A 16,566-nucleotide genomic window follows, 5' to 3' on the forward strand; every position below is an offset into this window, starting at 1 on the left:
AATGTACCAAGGGCAGGTTGGGAATTGAAGTTTTTCTAAATGGAAAAAGACAGGAAGCCCGTTATTGAGATCATTTGCCATTCAGAGAGCTCCCTATCCTGAAACAGACATCAGAACCCATAAGAAGCAGAACATTCTGAAGCACACTTTAACACTTCCTGCATATTTGCTACATTTCTTATAACATGTTTTTTTTTTTTTTAATGCAAACACAGATTTGCAGTACAGATTTTAGTCAAGCACTATTACTATGTGTATTTTGGTCATGTCACAGTTATCATAATCTTTATTATTACTATCTATATGTGTATGATTTGTCTTACCATCTAAAAACAAACAAATACTGTATTACAAAAGAAAACGCAACCAATAAAACTGAGAAATAAAATAGGAAAAAAATCAATTAAACTAAATTGAATAAAAAAAAAGTTTAACAGTGAGGCAGTCTCCAATGCTTTACAAATCTACTTGGTTAGTCAGTGTGTAACATCAGTGTAGGTCTCCATACCTTATTACTGAGCTGCCTTATATACACACAGTGTGTATAATGTCAGAGTGCTGCCCGTGTTGTTCAGGATGTGAACCCTGTGTTCAGTGCTATTAGCAGTAATGGGGGTTGCTGTGTTGCCTGTGGGCAGGTTTCCCTCCTCGTCTGCGTACAGCTGGGGGGCTGGGCTCCCTGCTGGGCTGTAATTTCACGCTGTGCCGCGGAGAGAGCTTCCAACAGAGAGGTCCTCTATGGATCAGGAATCCACCTAACACTGGACTGATTATCAAATAAACCCTTTTCAACTTCTGCATCCCACTGCTTGGGCCCTGCCACTGCAGTGTTGCACAGACCCTTTCAGCCTCCCTGGGACTAGAGCAACCCCAGCAGGTATAAGGCTGACTGGGCTGCCATGCTATATCTCTGCAGGGGGCAATGCTGCTAGGGGGAAGCACTAACTACCCCAGTAAACTGCTTGTTGGATTCTACTAGCAGGTTACACTAAACAGTTTACTTGGTTAGTTACTATTATCATATTATCATAACATGTGTCAACCTACTTAAACAACGATCTGGATTCACAGGGATGTGAAAATCGGATTTTTTTTTTTAACCTTCACCATTATTTAAGACTAGAGTCCCCATTACACAAATACAACACCCCCACTAAGTGTTATTTAAACACGACAATCTTCCCCCAACCCCATTAACAAGAGCTGCTTAATTCGCCTCTGCTCCCAGCAAGATGTTATTAAATTGGAAGGGCTCCGTCTCGCATCGTGGTGCTGCGAGAAGTTAATGGGCTGGAGGAAGGAGAAGCTAGTAAACCCCCCCCCCCCCCCCCCCCTCCCCCGATTCTCCCCATAGTGGGCTTATGAGAGGTTAATAAAGCGCAGCATGGATAAGACACCACGCTATCATGGCAGGAGATGGAGGAGGGGGCTGCAAGTCAGCAGTTTATCATAGCACCCTATTCTGTTACTGATTTAGGAGGGTAAATCCTGAGTTTACATTTACAGATTTGGAATCTCATACCAGGTTGCTCTTTATGGAGAGCTGGTCCTTACATGGAACTGGTCACAAAGGGGAAGTTAACAACATAGTACACTCAGAGGAAACATGTCCAGATCTGAAGAGAAGACTTCTTCACAGAAGTAAATATTTAAAATAATAATAATAATAATAATAATAATAATAATAATAATAATAATAATAATAATAATAATAATAATCTTCAACCATACCATAACCCTCCTGTTTTATGATTCCAACAGGCATAGAAATGAGAATACTTTGTTTCTAGTCAATGAGGACGAGAAAATGGAAATGAAGACTTGCAGCAGTATTCAAAAGACATTTTATAAACATCTACTAGATTTATTTCCTACTCACTTGCATTCGGTCCAGGCCTAGACTGTGACGCACACTAGCTGGATCGACTCCCGGCCACTGAAATTTGTTGGTCAGGTTCCTGCAAATAAAAGCACACTGGCACCTTCTGCTGGTTACAAATATCATTTTCTTTATTTATCTTATTTGCTTGGAAGGTATTCTGTTACCTATACTTGCGGTGGGCCGAGCAAGAAAAATATGTACTGTTTAGTGCTTTGGCACTGTGCTTAAGAACTCAGAATGGAGTGTTGTAGTGCGCGTTGTTTTATACAGAGCAGAGAATGGAATGTTGTAGTGTTGTTTTATACAGAGCTGAGAATGGAGTGCTGTAGTGCTTGTTTTATACAGGGAGTGTTTGAAAGGTTTCTGGGCTGACCAAGTGCTTCAGTGCTTAGTACAGGATGTACTGTTGCAGCAGTGGAGGACTGAGAAATAAAAAAGACATTGGCCCGGACTGTGCCAGTGCTACTCGAACCTCTGACCCAGCTCCTGTTGATATCCACTACTGCTCTGCGGCCTTTCTCCAAAAGCAACTTGAACCTAAACCAGCATCGTAAGACCGTTCTAAATGCAACGTCTGCAAACTATATATATATATATATATGTATATATACATATACACACACACAAAGTCACCGCCTAACCTATCCAGGTTACAGCAAACCAACACCAAGAATTGAAAACCAGGCTCAGTCCTAACCTCTAACCACTCAACCACACTGCCTCCCAGTCCGCAGACGGAAGCACTGTGCCACACAGCCTCTCATTCCCTTAGCTAATGCCTCCAGCAAATATTACAGAACATACCTCACCCGTACACTTGATGACAATTGCTTCATAATTTAATAAATAAAAAACCTCTCCCTAATGGTCTTCAATCTCAGGAGTGTTAAAAAATGTAAATTTATGTAAAACCCATTGGAAATGTATATTTACAATATGTTGGGGTAATCACAAGATGCAGGCATAGCAAACTAGCCCTGCTGATGGAACCAGTCAATACAAAAATAGTTTTATGTATCATTAATTCCCCTAACATTCCCAAATATTCGTTCTGTTACTACAGATAATACAGTAATCACTCACAATCACAAAGAAAATGATCTGCACTCATCTGTGGAGTAAAAGAAAAACAGAAAGTATCACATTTTAACATCGTCATTGTCCTTAATGTTCATACTGTATTAGAAGAGAGGGACACATAAGGCTGTCCATTTTCAATTCCTGCGCCGATGGAACGATGTTATTCCCCAGTTTACTGACAGCAGGGAGCCCATGCTTTGGACTAGCATCACCCCCTAATGTGTATGCCACTATATGGTTTTATTGCTTCTTACACTAACGTCTATATATTGCTTCAGCAAGTGACATTAGGATAAAACATGTTCTTTTTTTTCTTTTTTTGCAGCTGTGCACAAACTTTGGACCACAGTAGTCAATAGTAAAACAGCCCGTTTTAAACAAGATTTAAAGTAGGCAAACTATATATATATATATATATATATATATATATATATATATATATATATATATACACAAAATTTGGGCTTGCTACTTTTCGATTTTTATCGGTAAAGCTCATTAAACGTCGAATTCCCAAAAAATGACATAGGATAAACGTCGGTAAAACCAATCACTATTTAGAAATCATCTATAGTTTGTTTAGTTTTTATACTTACTGTCTGTCCCGTCTCCGTTCCATTCTGAATGGCTAGGAGTCGCTGTCAATCATCTCATCTCAGTGATCTGTTAGTATAGTTTCACTGTCACTGTCATTTCACCCAGTTCTGACAGATCTCCTTGACTGAAGCAGCGCCAAAATGCTCTCATTCGTTTAAATGACTGTCAATCATCAAGACCTATACCGACAGTACACTTTCATTTGCCAGCTCAAGGGCCTCTCATTCAAAGCGCCTACTTCTGAAATTAGCGGGATAAGGTGTAGGTAAGCTTTTGCTAGGTATACGGTGACCATTACTAGTTTGATTTAAAAATGGGGCGCAAGAGGAAAACACTTAATGAGTATTGTGCACAATCCTTTTGACCGACGTCTCCGCAGCGGGATGAAGCGGCCCGTCTGCCTTACCTTCCAGTGACTCCACCAGCTGTGCTGAAGAATAAGTGCAAGTTAGTTCTGTTCAACTATTTAATGTTTTGTTCTGTGCATATTATTTTTACTCGTAAATTTATGCTATAAACGTCTGTGTAATACACTTTTATATGCTGCGTTTTCTACGGTTTATTTGAGATAATTTTTTAATTTGTGTAGGATCTTTATCTTTACAAGGTATAGCTCCGCTGTGACCAAACGTTATTTCAATTAGAATGTTGGTAACCATGGATATTAATCGTCGATTTGGCAGAAAAATAAAAATCAAATAGTAGCAAGCCTATAGATCAAATTTTACCCATTTTTTTCTACCCAACTGAAGTGCCTTATTTGAATTTAATTTTACCACTGAAAACAGGACTGAAGATTAACGGCCACCCTGTGCCCTCTGGTGCTAATGAGAGGACCCAGCCTGGCAATCCTCCTGCCTTACTGGACAGAAAGCACAAACTAACCCAGCTCTCCCTATGGACCTGGGAAACTCATCACAAACAGGATTTGAAGCACGCATACATGGCTCTTGCTGCACTACAAGCACGTCCCTCATCAGTATCAATTAGGTGTCTTCTCGGAGTTGTGTCTCCACATTATTTTTTTTAAAATCTAGTTTTACACCAAAAAGAGCAATGTCATGTAAAAGTGTATTACAATTACAGCTACAATACAATCCTGTATTCAAATAAACATTCTATTCTTTAATGCAATACATTTTGTATTGCTTAAAGAAAACTAATTACAAAAGACAAACATTCAGATGAAATATTTTAATGGAGGTAATTGTGACTGTAAGGTTTATGAATTAAAGTAAACATGGAATTAAGAATGAGACCAGACCATGTTTCAAATTAACAAATACTATTTATTTGTTCCAAATACCCACGTTACAGTCTACATTACTGTATAGATAGAATACACTCCACTAGTATTAACAGAGACAATCTCAGGAGAAAGCCCTCATGTCTAATTCACTGATGGTCCACGATGATCCTGGAGGTATTAGAAACTTCTCTGTCTGTGTCACCATTACAGTCTGTTTTTGTTATCTTACTAATTATCAACAGAATTTAGCCCTTTAGCTGTACTCCATTCAAGTGCAGCCAACCATCAACCAATCTTTTACCTTGGTGAAATTGTTTAACATACATTTCTGCACACGTTTTATCTCTTCAGTCATGTTAATCAATACATTTTACACTCATATGATGTCCACCCTACAAGATCAAAACCCAGGATATTGCTATGGACAGAAAATCCAACCTGTCCCCATCTGCTTGGTTTACACAGTGCCTTGCGAAAGTATTCGGCCCCCTTGAACTTTGCGACCTTTTGCCACATTTCAGGCTTCAAACATAAAGATATGAAACTGTAATTTTTTGTGAAGAATCAACAACAAGTGGGACACAATCATGAAGTGGAACGAAATTTATTGGATATTTCAAACTTTTTTAACAAATAAAAAACTGAAAAATTGGGCGTGCAAAATTATTCAGCCCCCTTAAGTTAATACTTTGTAGCGCCACCTTTTGCTGCGATTACAGCTGTAAGTCGCTTGGGGTATGTCTCTATCAGTTTTGCACATCGAGAGACTGAAATTTTTGCCCATTCCTCCTTGCAAAACAGCTCGAGCTCAGTGAGGTTGGATGGAGAGCATTTGTGAACAGCAGTTTTCAGTTCTTTCCACAGATTCTCGATTGAATTCAGGTCTGGACTTTGACTTGGCCATTCTAACACCTGGATATGTTTATTTGTGAACCATTCCATTGTAGATTTTGCTTTATGTTTTGGATCATTGTCTTGTTGGAAGACAAATCTCCGTCCCAGTCTCAGGTCTTTTGCAGACTCCATCAGGTTTTCTTCCAGAATGGTCCTGTATTTGGCTCCATCCATCTTCCCATCAATTTTAACCATCTTCCCTGTCCCTGCTGAAGAAAAGCAGGCCCAAACCATGATGCTGCCACCACCATGTTTGACAGTGGGGATGGTGTGTTCAGGGTGATGAGCTGTGTTGCTTTTACGCCAAACAAAGTTTTGCATTGTTGCCAAAAAGTTCGATTTTGGTTTCATCTGACCAGAGCACCTTCTTCCACATGTTTGGTGTGTCTCCCAGGTGGCTTGTGGCAAACTGTAAACGACACTTTTTATGGATATCTTTAAGAAATGGCTTTCTTCTTGCCACTCTTCCATAAAGGCCAGATTTGTGCAGTATACGACTGATTGTTGTCCTATGGACAGAGTCTCCCACCTCAGCTGTAGATCTCTGCAGTTCATCCAGAGTGATCATGGGCCTCTTGGCTGCATCTCTGATCAGTCTTCTCCTTGTATGAGCTGAAAGTTTAGAGGGAGGGCCAGGTCTTGGTAGATATGCAGTGGTCTGATACTCCTTCCATTTCAATATTATCGCTTGCACAGTGCTCCTTGGGATGTTTAAAGCTTGGGAAATCTTTTTGTATCCAAATCCGGCTTTAAACTTCTCCACAACAGTATCTCGGACCTGCCTGGTGTGTTCCTTGTTCTTCATGATGCTCTCTGCGCTTTAAACGGACCTCTGAGACTATCACAGTGCAGGTGCATTTATACGGAGACTTGATTACACACAGGTGGATTCTATTTATCATCATTAGTCATTTAGGTCAACATTGGATCATTCAGAGATCCTCACTGAACTTCTGGAGAGAGTTTGCTGCACTGAAAGTAAAGGGGCTGAATAATTTTGCACGCCCAATTTTTCAGTTTTTTATTTGTTAAAAAAGTTTGAAATATCCAATAAATTTCGTTCCACTTCATGATTGTGTCCCACTTGTTGTTGATTCTTCAGAAAAAATTACAGTTTCATATCTTTATGTTTGAAGCCTGAAATGTGGCAAAAGGTCGCAAAGTTCAAGGGGGCCGAATACTTTCGCAAGGCACTGTATGTTTAAAACTATAAAACCAACTGAGCTGCAACAGTTCTCTGTCAGTTTGGTTCATTCATAAGGAAAGCTACAAGTTGGCTAAACAATTAACGATTGGAATAAGTGCCATAATTGTTAGATTGATAAGATCAATTGAAAAAAAAGACACTATTGATTAAGGTCAAACGACAATGATGCAGTTGAGGAATGAATCGAAAGCCAGGTAAGTGCTAGCTGGCAGGGCCCTTAATATATATAAAAGGTTTCGTGCGGCCTGGTTAGTTCTTCCCTGTCCCTTGAGTGAGACTCTCCACCTCCTTCATGAAGCGCAGGCACAGCTCCTCCTGCCAGGGAAGGGCCACGCACTGCACGGCAACAGGGAGCCCCTGGCAACCAGTCACAGCCTGCAGAGACAAAGACAGCCATCCTAGTACAGCCACAGGGACCTGAGATCGCAACTCCGGCAACACCACAACCAAACTACAGACTCAAAGAACTCACAACTGAATGCACGTTTCCAATGGGATAGATCTGTGATTTGTATTTGCAGGGAACAAGTACAGAAGGAAACACAGCAAAAAAAACAAAAAAACAAAAGGCACACTTTACAGAATTATGATTGAACACACAAATAATGTTTGTGATTTACTTGCTCATGAAAAGCGAGTCTGACTAAAAACAGTGCGTGTAGCCAGACACAGGACAGGGTTCTCAAAACAAGCTATGCCAATAACTCTCGATACTATTAATTCCCATTGCAAGGCTACCAAAATAAGCTGTATTGCCCACTGCAGGCTGAGCCGACACCAAAGTAATACACCAACGGTCCGAGCAGGAATCAAAATCAGGCCTCCAGAATGGAAACACTAGTACAATACCCAACTGCGCCACTAGACCTACAGCACTTACTTCTTTAAACAGCTTGTCCCAAGGGTCACCATAGTAACCCTTGTAGTGCTTTAGCTCCTCCTCATCCTGCTCAGTTACTCTGGATACAGGCACCACCCCTGCTGGGAAGTTGAGCAGGTTGTACAGGATGGTATATGATGCTGCAACTGGGCAGAAGAAGAAAAAAAAAAAAAAAAAAAAAATCACTACAGGGTAAAGATTGCACCTTATCTGGTCAAGGCCAATAATTAACACAGCACTTTCAAACCTCAATAAAATGCAGCAATAAAACCAACATGCACATTACAGTTGATTTACAATTACCCAACCCCAGTGCATTCAGCTGGGACATAGTTCTGGTAAATATTGCTACCATCCTAAAAATGTTCAAGTTGATCAATGGTCACAAGGTAGTGTAGGATTAATGTGAATGAACCTAGTGGGCCACCTAGCTCTCACTGGTACATGCTTAAAGAAACAGGCAACAGTTCTTATTGTTCAACCATCTACTGTACCCGACAGTTTCCCAGGATATCCAAACTTAAAGGCAGGGCCAAGTGCTGGACACAGCATCACATCCAGACCCAGACTCTTCCACTGTGCAATATACTCCTTGCAATAATCCTGAGAAGAAAGACACATTTACAACAAATACGTATTTAGAACCCCCGCTTTACAGCACAGGTGTGATGCAAGAATCCTGATTCTAAGGGCACATTGCAAGAGATTTATAAACATACAGTATGTTTGCTAAACAAGGACCTAACTAAAAAACTACACATTTGTTTCTAGTAACTTGGGAAGTAATAGAACTTAAGTTATTATTATTATTATTATTATTATTATTTTAAATACAGCCTTATGAAAACTACATCACAATCAATTTCATTTTAACTACTCGCTTACCGCTATATCTACGTGTTGCTTCCAAAGATCCTGGACAGAGCTAAAATAAAATAAATAGAGAAATCAAAAATGGACACCTCATTGTATTCAGTGGATTTCAAAATCAAAATGGTGCAAAATTACCTGACCCCATTCAGTGATTCATAGGTTGTGGAAATGCGGGGAAACTGTGAGAGGGAACATGTGGAATATGAACACAATAACCATGGAAAATTATTCAGATTCATACAACAATAAAATGTATTTGCAAATAAACAGCAAATATTTAATGTTCAAATGTACCTTATACTTTTCATGCTGGAGTAAATATGCTGTCTTGCTAAAAGGAATATAATTTAACCTTGTTTTTCAGTAAAAGGCAACACACTATTATATATAGTACAGTAGGAGTGATTTATTTACAGTTAATAAATGACAACTTAAACCTTGGAGCGGGGGTAACAAACTTCAGAGTGAAAACATTTTTCACTTCAAAAACCAACAAAAATATTCGTCCAGGCTCTACTCAAAGTGCAATTGTATACAGGCAACTTGTTTTTGTACCAACCAAGAATAATGGGACATCATTCTTAATGGTTTGTATTTAAGTACCTAACAAAACAATATATATATATATATATATATATATATATATATAAATAAATAATGTGTTTAGTATCTGAAGATTAGTTGGTTACCCACACATTTAAATGAAACAAGAACAAAATTATGTGTTGCACCCTTAGAATTGTTAAGCAAATTGTTAAGCAAAAAATAACACAGGATGATCCCACCATGTTTTCTTGCATCTTGAACAGACCTTCAGAGTAAACTTTTGCAAAAAGATTTGGAAGATGTAAAAAAATACAATAGAATAAACCAATTCAATTTTCACCAGGAAGAATGGTAAATCTGAAAATGCTCTGCATGTACCTACTTACCAGAGGCTTCATGATTAAGGATATGATCTTCTTAACTATTCGGGGTATTCTATAAGTGATGATCTGAGGTTTCAAGGCAGGATCAATCCTCTCTTCTCTCCTGCAAGAAGAAAAATATAATGAATAGAACACGGTTGTCACAGGTTGTTGTGATCAGCAGCAAGAGCCATTCTGTGTTTTACTAGGAGCCTGTTGTCAGGCAGCCACAGCAATATTATACACCTCTGACTTTGCATATCCCACTCAAACCAAGGATGCACACTATTAGTTCAGACAGATTGTGACCTTGATTAGTCAGAAATGAACAAACAGCAATTGACCTCTAAAGACTAAACCTACAGTGCTCTGCTTATAGCTATATTTTACAAGGGATACCTGGCAAAGGAATCTGTTATCCATGAGAAAAAAATCATTTCAACACATACAGGTAAGTCAGCAGGTCAGTAACACCGTGGTGTTAAAATCCAGCTCTCGCGGGAAGCAGCCTTCACTCACAGGAAGTGGAGGAGTGTGGAGCCCCCGTCAGCCAGGATCCCCTTCACGATCAGCTCCTCCATGGCATAAGCGATGCGAGGTGGGGTGAAGGGTACCAGCTGGGGGAAAAAAAAATAAAAAATACAATAAATCTGTCATAAAAAATATAACCCTATATTCTTCAATTTATTTAAGTGAATCACTCCTGCTAAAATATCTTCCCCCAAACACAGAAGCTTGATATTTCCAACTCCTTTTAAGAACTGCAGGCTGAACTTACAGTATGTCCGGCTTTCTCAAGAAGAGCTTTGGTTTCCAGTACAGCCCGTCTCATGCTTGGGGAAGGTACCATATAGCCATCAGTGTCATAGTAGCCAATCCTCAACGTCTTGGAACTGGAGTACACCTGCAAGGAGGGGGCGAGAGAGAGAAAGCCCTGTTAGACTGCCTGGCTGTTGAAGTGCAAGTGGATTACCTGCAATGCAGATGCATACTGGGCTTCAGTTTCAAGACCTTTACCCACTGAGGAGAGCCTGTATGAGTTTCTGTGTTACGAGCCGTTATTAGCCAACATTGAAATGCCATGCAATCACACATCTGTTCTATGCAGAGTTCTTTATGTGCTCATTTTGAAGCTGTGCTTAGCGGAGCGTTGATGGTTTTGCTGTGCCCATACCTCATCGTTGAAGGGGATGGGAGGCACACAGGGGTCCAGAAGGAACATGTCTTCAGAGAGCACAGCCTTCATGAAGAGAGCCAGGCTGTCCACATCCCGTCCCATCGGGCCCAGTGCCGTCGTCACTGCAACATACCCAGAGGCGGAGTTACACCAGGAAGCAAGAGGAAAGCATTGGCCAAGCAACAGACTGTGAAGCCCTCTGCAGAAGATGTGTCATTTCCAGAGTCACTGCTCTGGGTACATACATCTGTCAGGCTTTATTTTTTACATGTCATGGTGGCCTCTATTTTTTTTCACAACACTGACATTTGTATTTACAGCCGTGGCAGGAAAGCATGTTATTAAATCAAACTATTTTTCAAGTGTTGTTTTCCCAAGACTGCATAAAACCAACAAGTTATTTAAAAAAAAAAAAAAAAAAGCAGGGTTTGCAAGAGTTAGATTTTTTTTTTTTAAAGAGTAACTGGGACAGGGGTGTGCGTGATCTTGTTTTCTAAATTCAGCTAGTAAATTCACATTTGCGCAATGTATTCTACTATTCTTTGACTAAAACACAGCGGTCATATCAATTTCTGGAACTATTTTCAGGTGAAAGCATACCTGATTTCTGTCCAGGAAGGCAGCCAGTCAAGCCACGATCACTATAATAAAAAATAAAAAAAAACAACTAAACTTTAGACCGAGGCAAAGTGTAGCTGCCAAAGTTTTATTTTAATGGCTACGTTTACATGACACCAACTATGTTTGTACCTATATACAGTATACAAGATATCCATTTACTATACTTTTACAGCCACGCAAAGTTTAAAACATTCTCAGAAAGAATGTGACATATCTACTAGTATATTAGTCTGAAAGGTGAGCAGTTATCACTCACTCAAACACAATGCATATAGAGTAGATGGAGAGTTAAGATCAGATTAAATAACATGGGTGAGGTATACTTTGCTCATACTTGGAACACTCTGGGAGTTTTTTAAGCAGCAGTCCCAAGCACACACACAGACTCACACTAGTCAAATTACAACAAGCTCTAAAGAGATGCAGACCTGAGGCGCCCTCCCGTTGGCTTGAGACCGCAGATCCCACAGAATGACGCCGGGATGCGTATGCTGCCCCCAATATCAGTCCCTATTCCCAGGAGGGAGCCCCCGCCTCCGATCAGTGCTCCCTCCCCGCCCGAGGACCCCCCTGGAGTCTTCTGTCGGTTGTGGGGGTTCAGGCTCTGCCCGAAGATCGGGTTGCTGCAGTCATAGCTGGGAACGACCCAAAACAAAATATAAATATCAGTAGTAGGTGATAACTGAGCTAATAAATGACAAAACGCACTGCAACTGTTTTCAGAAAAAAATAAAATAAAATAAAATCTTCATGTACAACAAACATAACGTTATGCTTCTGAATCTTTAGTAGTCCTCCAGTCAACAGTCTGACAGGAAATGCCTGCTGTGTTGGCCATTGCTGCAGGATTTACTAAAATATTTAGTAAGAGTAAAAGCACATACAGGTAGCAGCCTGGTAATTCTAAAGTATATTGATCACAATATCAATCCCGGCAGGGTGGATTGTAATCTTTAATAATGATAACGATGGAACAGCCAGTGTATTATTTACTTGAGCAGCCCCTGGGGTATGTTGGTTTTCACAAAGGGAATGGCGCCCTGCCTCTTGAGAACCTGGACAACCACAGAGTCCTCTTTCTCTGGACAGTCCAGCTTGATTGACACACCACAGGTGGAGTCGTGACCCTGGGAAAACAGGATCCAATGCCTTTAGCATCTTGATTAGCCGCTAGCTTCAGCCCAGCCCGAGCGCAGGTATCTCAGGTGGTGTTCCTACCTGACAGCTGTTTGGGAACGTATTTGAAATGGGTTATATTGGCTCTCATACCAGATGTAGGGGAGAGCAAATCAACAATAAAAAACAGCCTTACAAGCCTCTCAAAATCATATTCCTCCAGAAACAAAGAGGAGAAACATAACAGGCAGTTCAAAATGACACAATGAGTCTGCTACTTTTGGGTGTCAGGTGTTTAAGGATATTTGGTCTGATTTGTTACTAGGGGAGGGGGGGTGGAATACTATGGAGTGTGCAATTTGCCAACAGTGGAATACATATGAGCCAGCCAGTCCGAGAAGAGTCACAAACATGTAGACTTATGAAGAACAAATATTTTATGACTGGGATTTTTCAGGATAGTGATGCAACTGACCCAAGGCAATACTGTGGTACCCTGTATTTAAAGCGTTGGATTTGTCAGGAAGTGAAACAGCACAAGCTGTGCAGTACCTGGCATGCCACGTTATCCTTGATGCTGATAGGAATCCCGTAGAGAAGACCTTCTCTATACTTCTCCACCTCCTGCAGCTGTTCTCGGCTCTCCAGCAGGAACTCCGTCACGCAGTTCAACTCCGTGCTCACCTCCAGGGCCTGCGTGCACACAGTGAATGCTCAGGAGGATAAACAGCAGGCTTCCTAGATAAACAGTATCTGTATTGAGCAGTCTTGGCCCCTTCGGTAATGAGAAATGGTTCCCTTCACCATCATAATTGCCTGTGCATTAAATTGTTTCAAGGGATTCTTGAATGAACAGGGAACTATTTAATTAACATTAGTGCTCCCCCTTAATTTAAAATTCCAAAATACGGTGGATTCAAACATGAACTTATTATGCTGCACATTCTGTGGGTGCGGGGTACATTTTACTGCTGGATTGACAGCAGGTACAGGGAACCCCGTTGTTTCACTGCGACGATGAACAAATCTAGGTGTAATATTTGACAAAGTAACCAGTTTAAAAAAAAAAAAATCACTGTAACCTGCAATTTATATGCAGACAATCCCCACCTTCTCCATGTAGGTGTGAAGCACAGTCGCTGGGGTCAGCGATCCCTCTTTCAGCTGCTTGCTCAGTTCTGTGAGGGACAGAGACAGGACAGGGGCACTTTTAGCCTCGGGGTGCTGTGAAAAGAAAAACAAAATACTCAGGTTGAAACGATAAGTAACTGCCTTGTGTTTTACAAGTACAGTGTGCAATACACCAAAAAACAGACTAATACTGTTAAATAATTAAATGCTTTATAGTTTATACCCCATGATTTTTAACTGTGTTATACCATGACATTGTACTGCGTGTTCCTAATCAGTGGGTGGCAGTGTGGAGTAGTGGTTAGGGCTCTGGACTCTTGACCGGAGGGTCGTGGGTTCAATCCCAGGTGGGGGACACTGCTGCTGTACCCTTGAGCAAGATTCTTTACCTAGATTGCTCCAGTAAAAACCCAACTGTATAAATGGGTAATTGTATGTAAAAAAATAAATAATGTGTAAAAAAAGAACGTAATTGTATATAAAAAATAATGTGATATCTTGTAACAATTGTAAGTCTGCTAAGAAATAAATAATAATAATAATAATAATAATAATAATAATAATAATAATAATAATAATAATTATGTAATTCTGTTTCTGGATACCTGACACGTTTAAAAGCCATGTAACCTTTGAGACTGTCTCAGAGGAAGCCTGAGATTTGTGTAATGAGGCCATGACCATTAGTGCCACATATTTCTTCCCACTCTGAAAAAGTGAGTGTGTCAGAAAATTTCCATTGCAAATCTGTAATAAACGCACTGTTTCGGGAATTGGCGAACATTTTCAAAGTAGCTCGGCCGGTGTGTTAGGTTCCTCATGCACAATTGTACACACACACACATATATATATATATATATATATATATATATATATATATATATATATATATATATATATATATATATATACACACACACACACACACACACATATATATACACATATACATTATATATATATATGTATATATATACATAAACATATATACACATATATATATATATATATATATATATATATATATATACATATATACACACACATATATATATTATATATATATTATATATATATATATATTCTTCAAATCTACTGTACACTTCTTTACAAATAGATACGATTTAGAGGTATTCATACGTGGCAACAGGTGAATGCAAGGAGTCGAAAGATCACCCAGCCAGACCATTAAACAGTTTGATAAGGAAACTTGCATATTTTCATAAACAAATACAACCAAACCACGCAATAAAAATGTGCACTCTTTTTTGTGAAAGGAATATATATAGTTTAGAAAACTAACGTGAGTAATTTGACATGCTATACATTGGCTGCTAACTAGCAACCGTCAAAGCAAAGCGCAGGGATCACTAACCTGTTTTCTGAATTGCAGCACGGCATTTTCTACATCGAGTTTGGATTGTTCCCTCCTTGCTACAGCCTTTTGTATCTTTGTATGGATCTTCCTAGAATGCTTCCATTTCACAAAGCAAAAAACAGCGCCGGTGCAGCAAGCTGTTGCTGCCAAAATGGCACTCCACCCGGACTGCTCTGCCAGCAACTCCCTACAATTCAGCTTCTCCATTGCTCGCCTCTCCTGCTGCTGCCGATGCGATGGTGACAGCGCGAGATAAACACGTACAGTATGTCCTTAGGGTACTTGGACTCTTACCATACGCTCATTGTACAATAAACGATTACAGATGTGTCAACTCTCCCGTATTCACCGGGACTCTCCCGTATTCTGGACCCTTCTCTCGGACATGTTTTTCTCCAGATTTTCTCCCGTATTCTACTGTTAACCCCCCTTATGTCCGCAAACCTTTAATGTCTACAAAATTCATGGCCGGTGTGTGATTACTGCAATCCCCGTTAGTACTTTGCACAGTTTAGGACCCAGGGGAGTCCTGTGGCAGGCATGCATTCAGTGCGCGAGGCAAGTATACTTAATCACGCACCAGGTGGTCATTAAAACGTAGTTTTCTGCTTGGGCAATGTTTCAACAATATTTTTTAACGGTTGCAACCAGCTTCTCTGCTTTCGGAAAATTATTTGGCCAGATTGCTGGCAAGGGTTATTATGTCGGCATTGGGGTCAAATGTACGGAATTTGGCAGTACACCGTGAAGAATGTCATTGTATGCCTTGGTCGTGTAACTGGCATTATCGGAGACAAATTCAGTCACATTATTAAAATTAACTTCAGATGCGTTTAAACATTTCACCCCCTGTGCCACTGATGAGTAATTCACAGCGTGCAGATGAACTGTATTGGCTAACTTTCAGTTCGAAGGTATTCGATGTGCAAAACATACTGATCTTTTGCATTTGTAGACTCGTCAGTAACTACAAATACACTGTCAGACATCTTTACCAGTTGTGCAATTTTCATCTTGTGCAACTCAGCAATTTGCTGTAGATATTCCCATCTCAGTTGACCTGCTGTAGGAATTGCTCCCGCATTTATTACATGTTTGTTCAGAAATTGAGTTAGTTTGGGATTATCATTTTTCCAGGGTGCATTTTTTCATTTTCAAATTGCCTCTATGTCAAATTGAAAATGACATCTAGGGACATCTAGCCTAGGGGATAGCATTTGAATTACAATTGAAAAAAACAGGTCGCGCAAACCGCAGGACCCAACTTAGAGAAGAGAACTTCATTGCACTTCTATGAAAAGGTTCTAGACTGTTTTTGTGATTACGTGGGTTTAGTCTTGTCGCAAAAAAAAATGTTAATAGCGTATATATTTGCTGTAACTTTTAAGGAACACTCTTTGTCTAGCAAGTAAAGCACTCAATCTCTTAAAATGTGTGTTCAACATAGATGAATAGAAATGCACCACAATGTAGTACTTTCAGAGATTATCAAGGTGAAAAGCAGTGAAAATTCCTAGGGCTGACCCCCCCCCCCCCCCAAATAAGGTGTGTATAGACAGTAGTGTTCATAAA

At 39.9% G+C, this 16,566-nt stretch overlaps 1 protein-coding gene across 1 annotated transcript; it reads right to left on the reverse strand.

Annotated features, from left to right (window-relative positions):
- Nucleotides 1–6,818: 6,818 nt before the first annotated feature.
- Nucleotides 6,819–15,498, reverse strand: LOC117416883 (vitamin D3 hydroxylase-associated protein). The gene is made up of 15 exons (XM_034028340.3): nucleotides 14,992–15,498; nucleotides 13,595–13,708; nucleotides 13,037–13,177; nucleotides 12,362–12,495; nucleotides 11,797–12,003; nucleotides 11,348–11,388; nucleotides 10,745–10,869; nucleotides 10,349–10,474; nucleotides 10,090–10,187; nucleotides 9,595–9,694; nucleotides 8,798–8,841; nucleotides 8,675–8,714; nucleotides 8,284–8,392; nucleotides 7,790–7,935; nucleotides 6,819–7,284 (listed from the first exon to the last, which is right to left on the reverse strand). The coding sequence occupies exons 1-15, from the start codon at nucleotides 15,199–15,201 to the stop codon at nucleotides 7,159–7,161; spliced, it is 1,761 nt and encodes a 586-aa protein (XP_033884231.3). The 5' UTR covers nucleotides 15,202–15,498; the 3' UTR covers nucleotides 6,819–7,158.
- Nucleotides 15,499–16,566: the final 1,068 nt, after the last annotated feature.

This window comes from Acipenser ruthenus, chromosome 12 (assembly GCF_902713425.1).
Source record: "Acipenser ruthenus chromosome 12, fAciRut3.2 maternal haplotype, whole genome shotgun sequence".
Lineage (NCBI taxonomy): Eukaryota > Metazoa > Chordata > Actinopteri > Acipenseriformes > Acipenseridae > Acipenser > Acipenser ruthenus.

Coding starts and splice junctions, on each gene's coding strand:
- LOC117416883 (XM_034028340.3), bottom strand. CDS start 15,201: ATGGAGAAGCTGAATTGTAGGGAGTTGCTGGCAGAGCAGTCCGGGTGG. Junction 10,188..10,348: donor TTGAGAAAGCCGGACATACT/GTAAGTTCAGCC, acceptor TTTTTCCCCCAG/CTGGTACCCTTCACCCCACC. Junction 9,695..10,089: donor TCCACACTCCTCCACTTCCT/GTGAGTGAAGGC, acceptor TTCTTCTTGCAG/GAGAGAAGAGAGGATTGATC.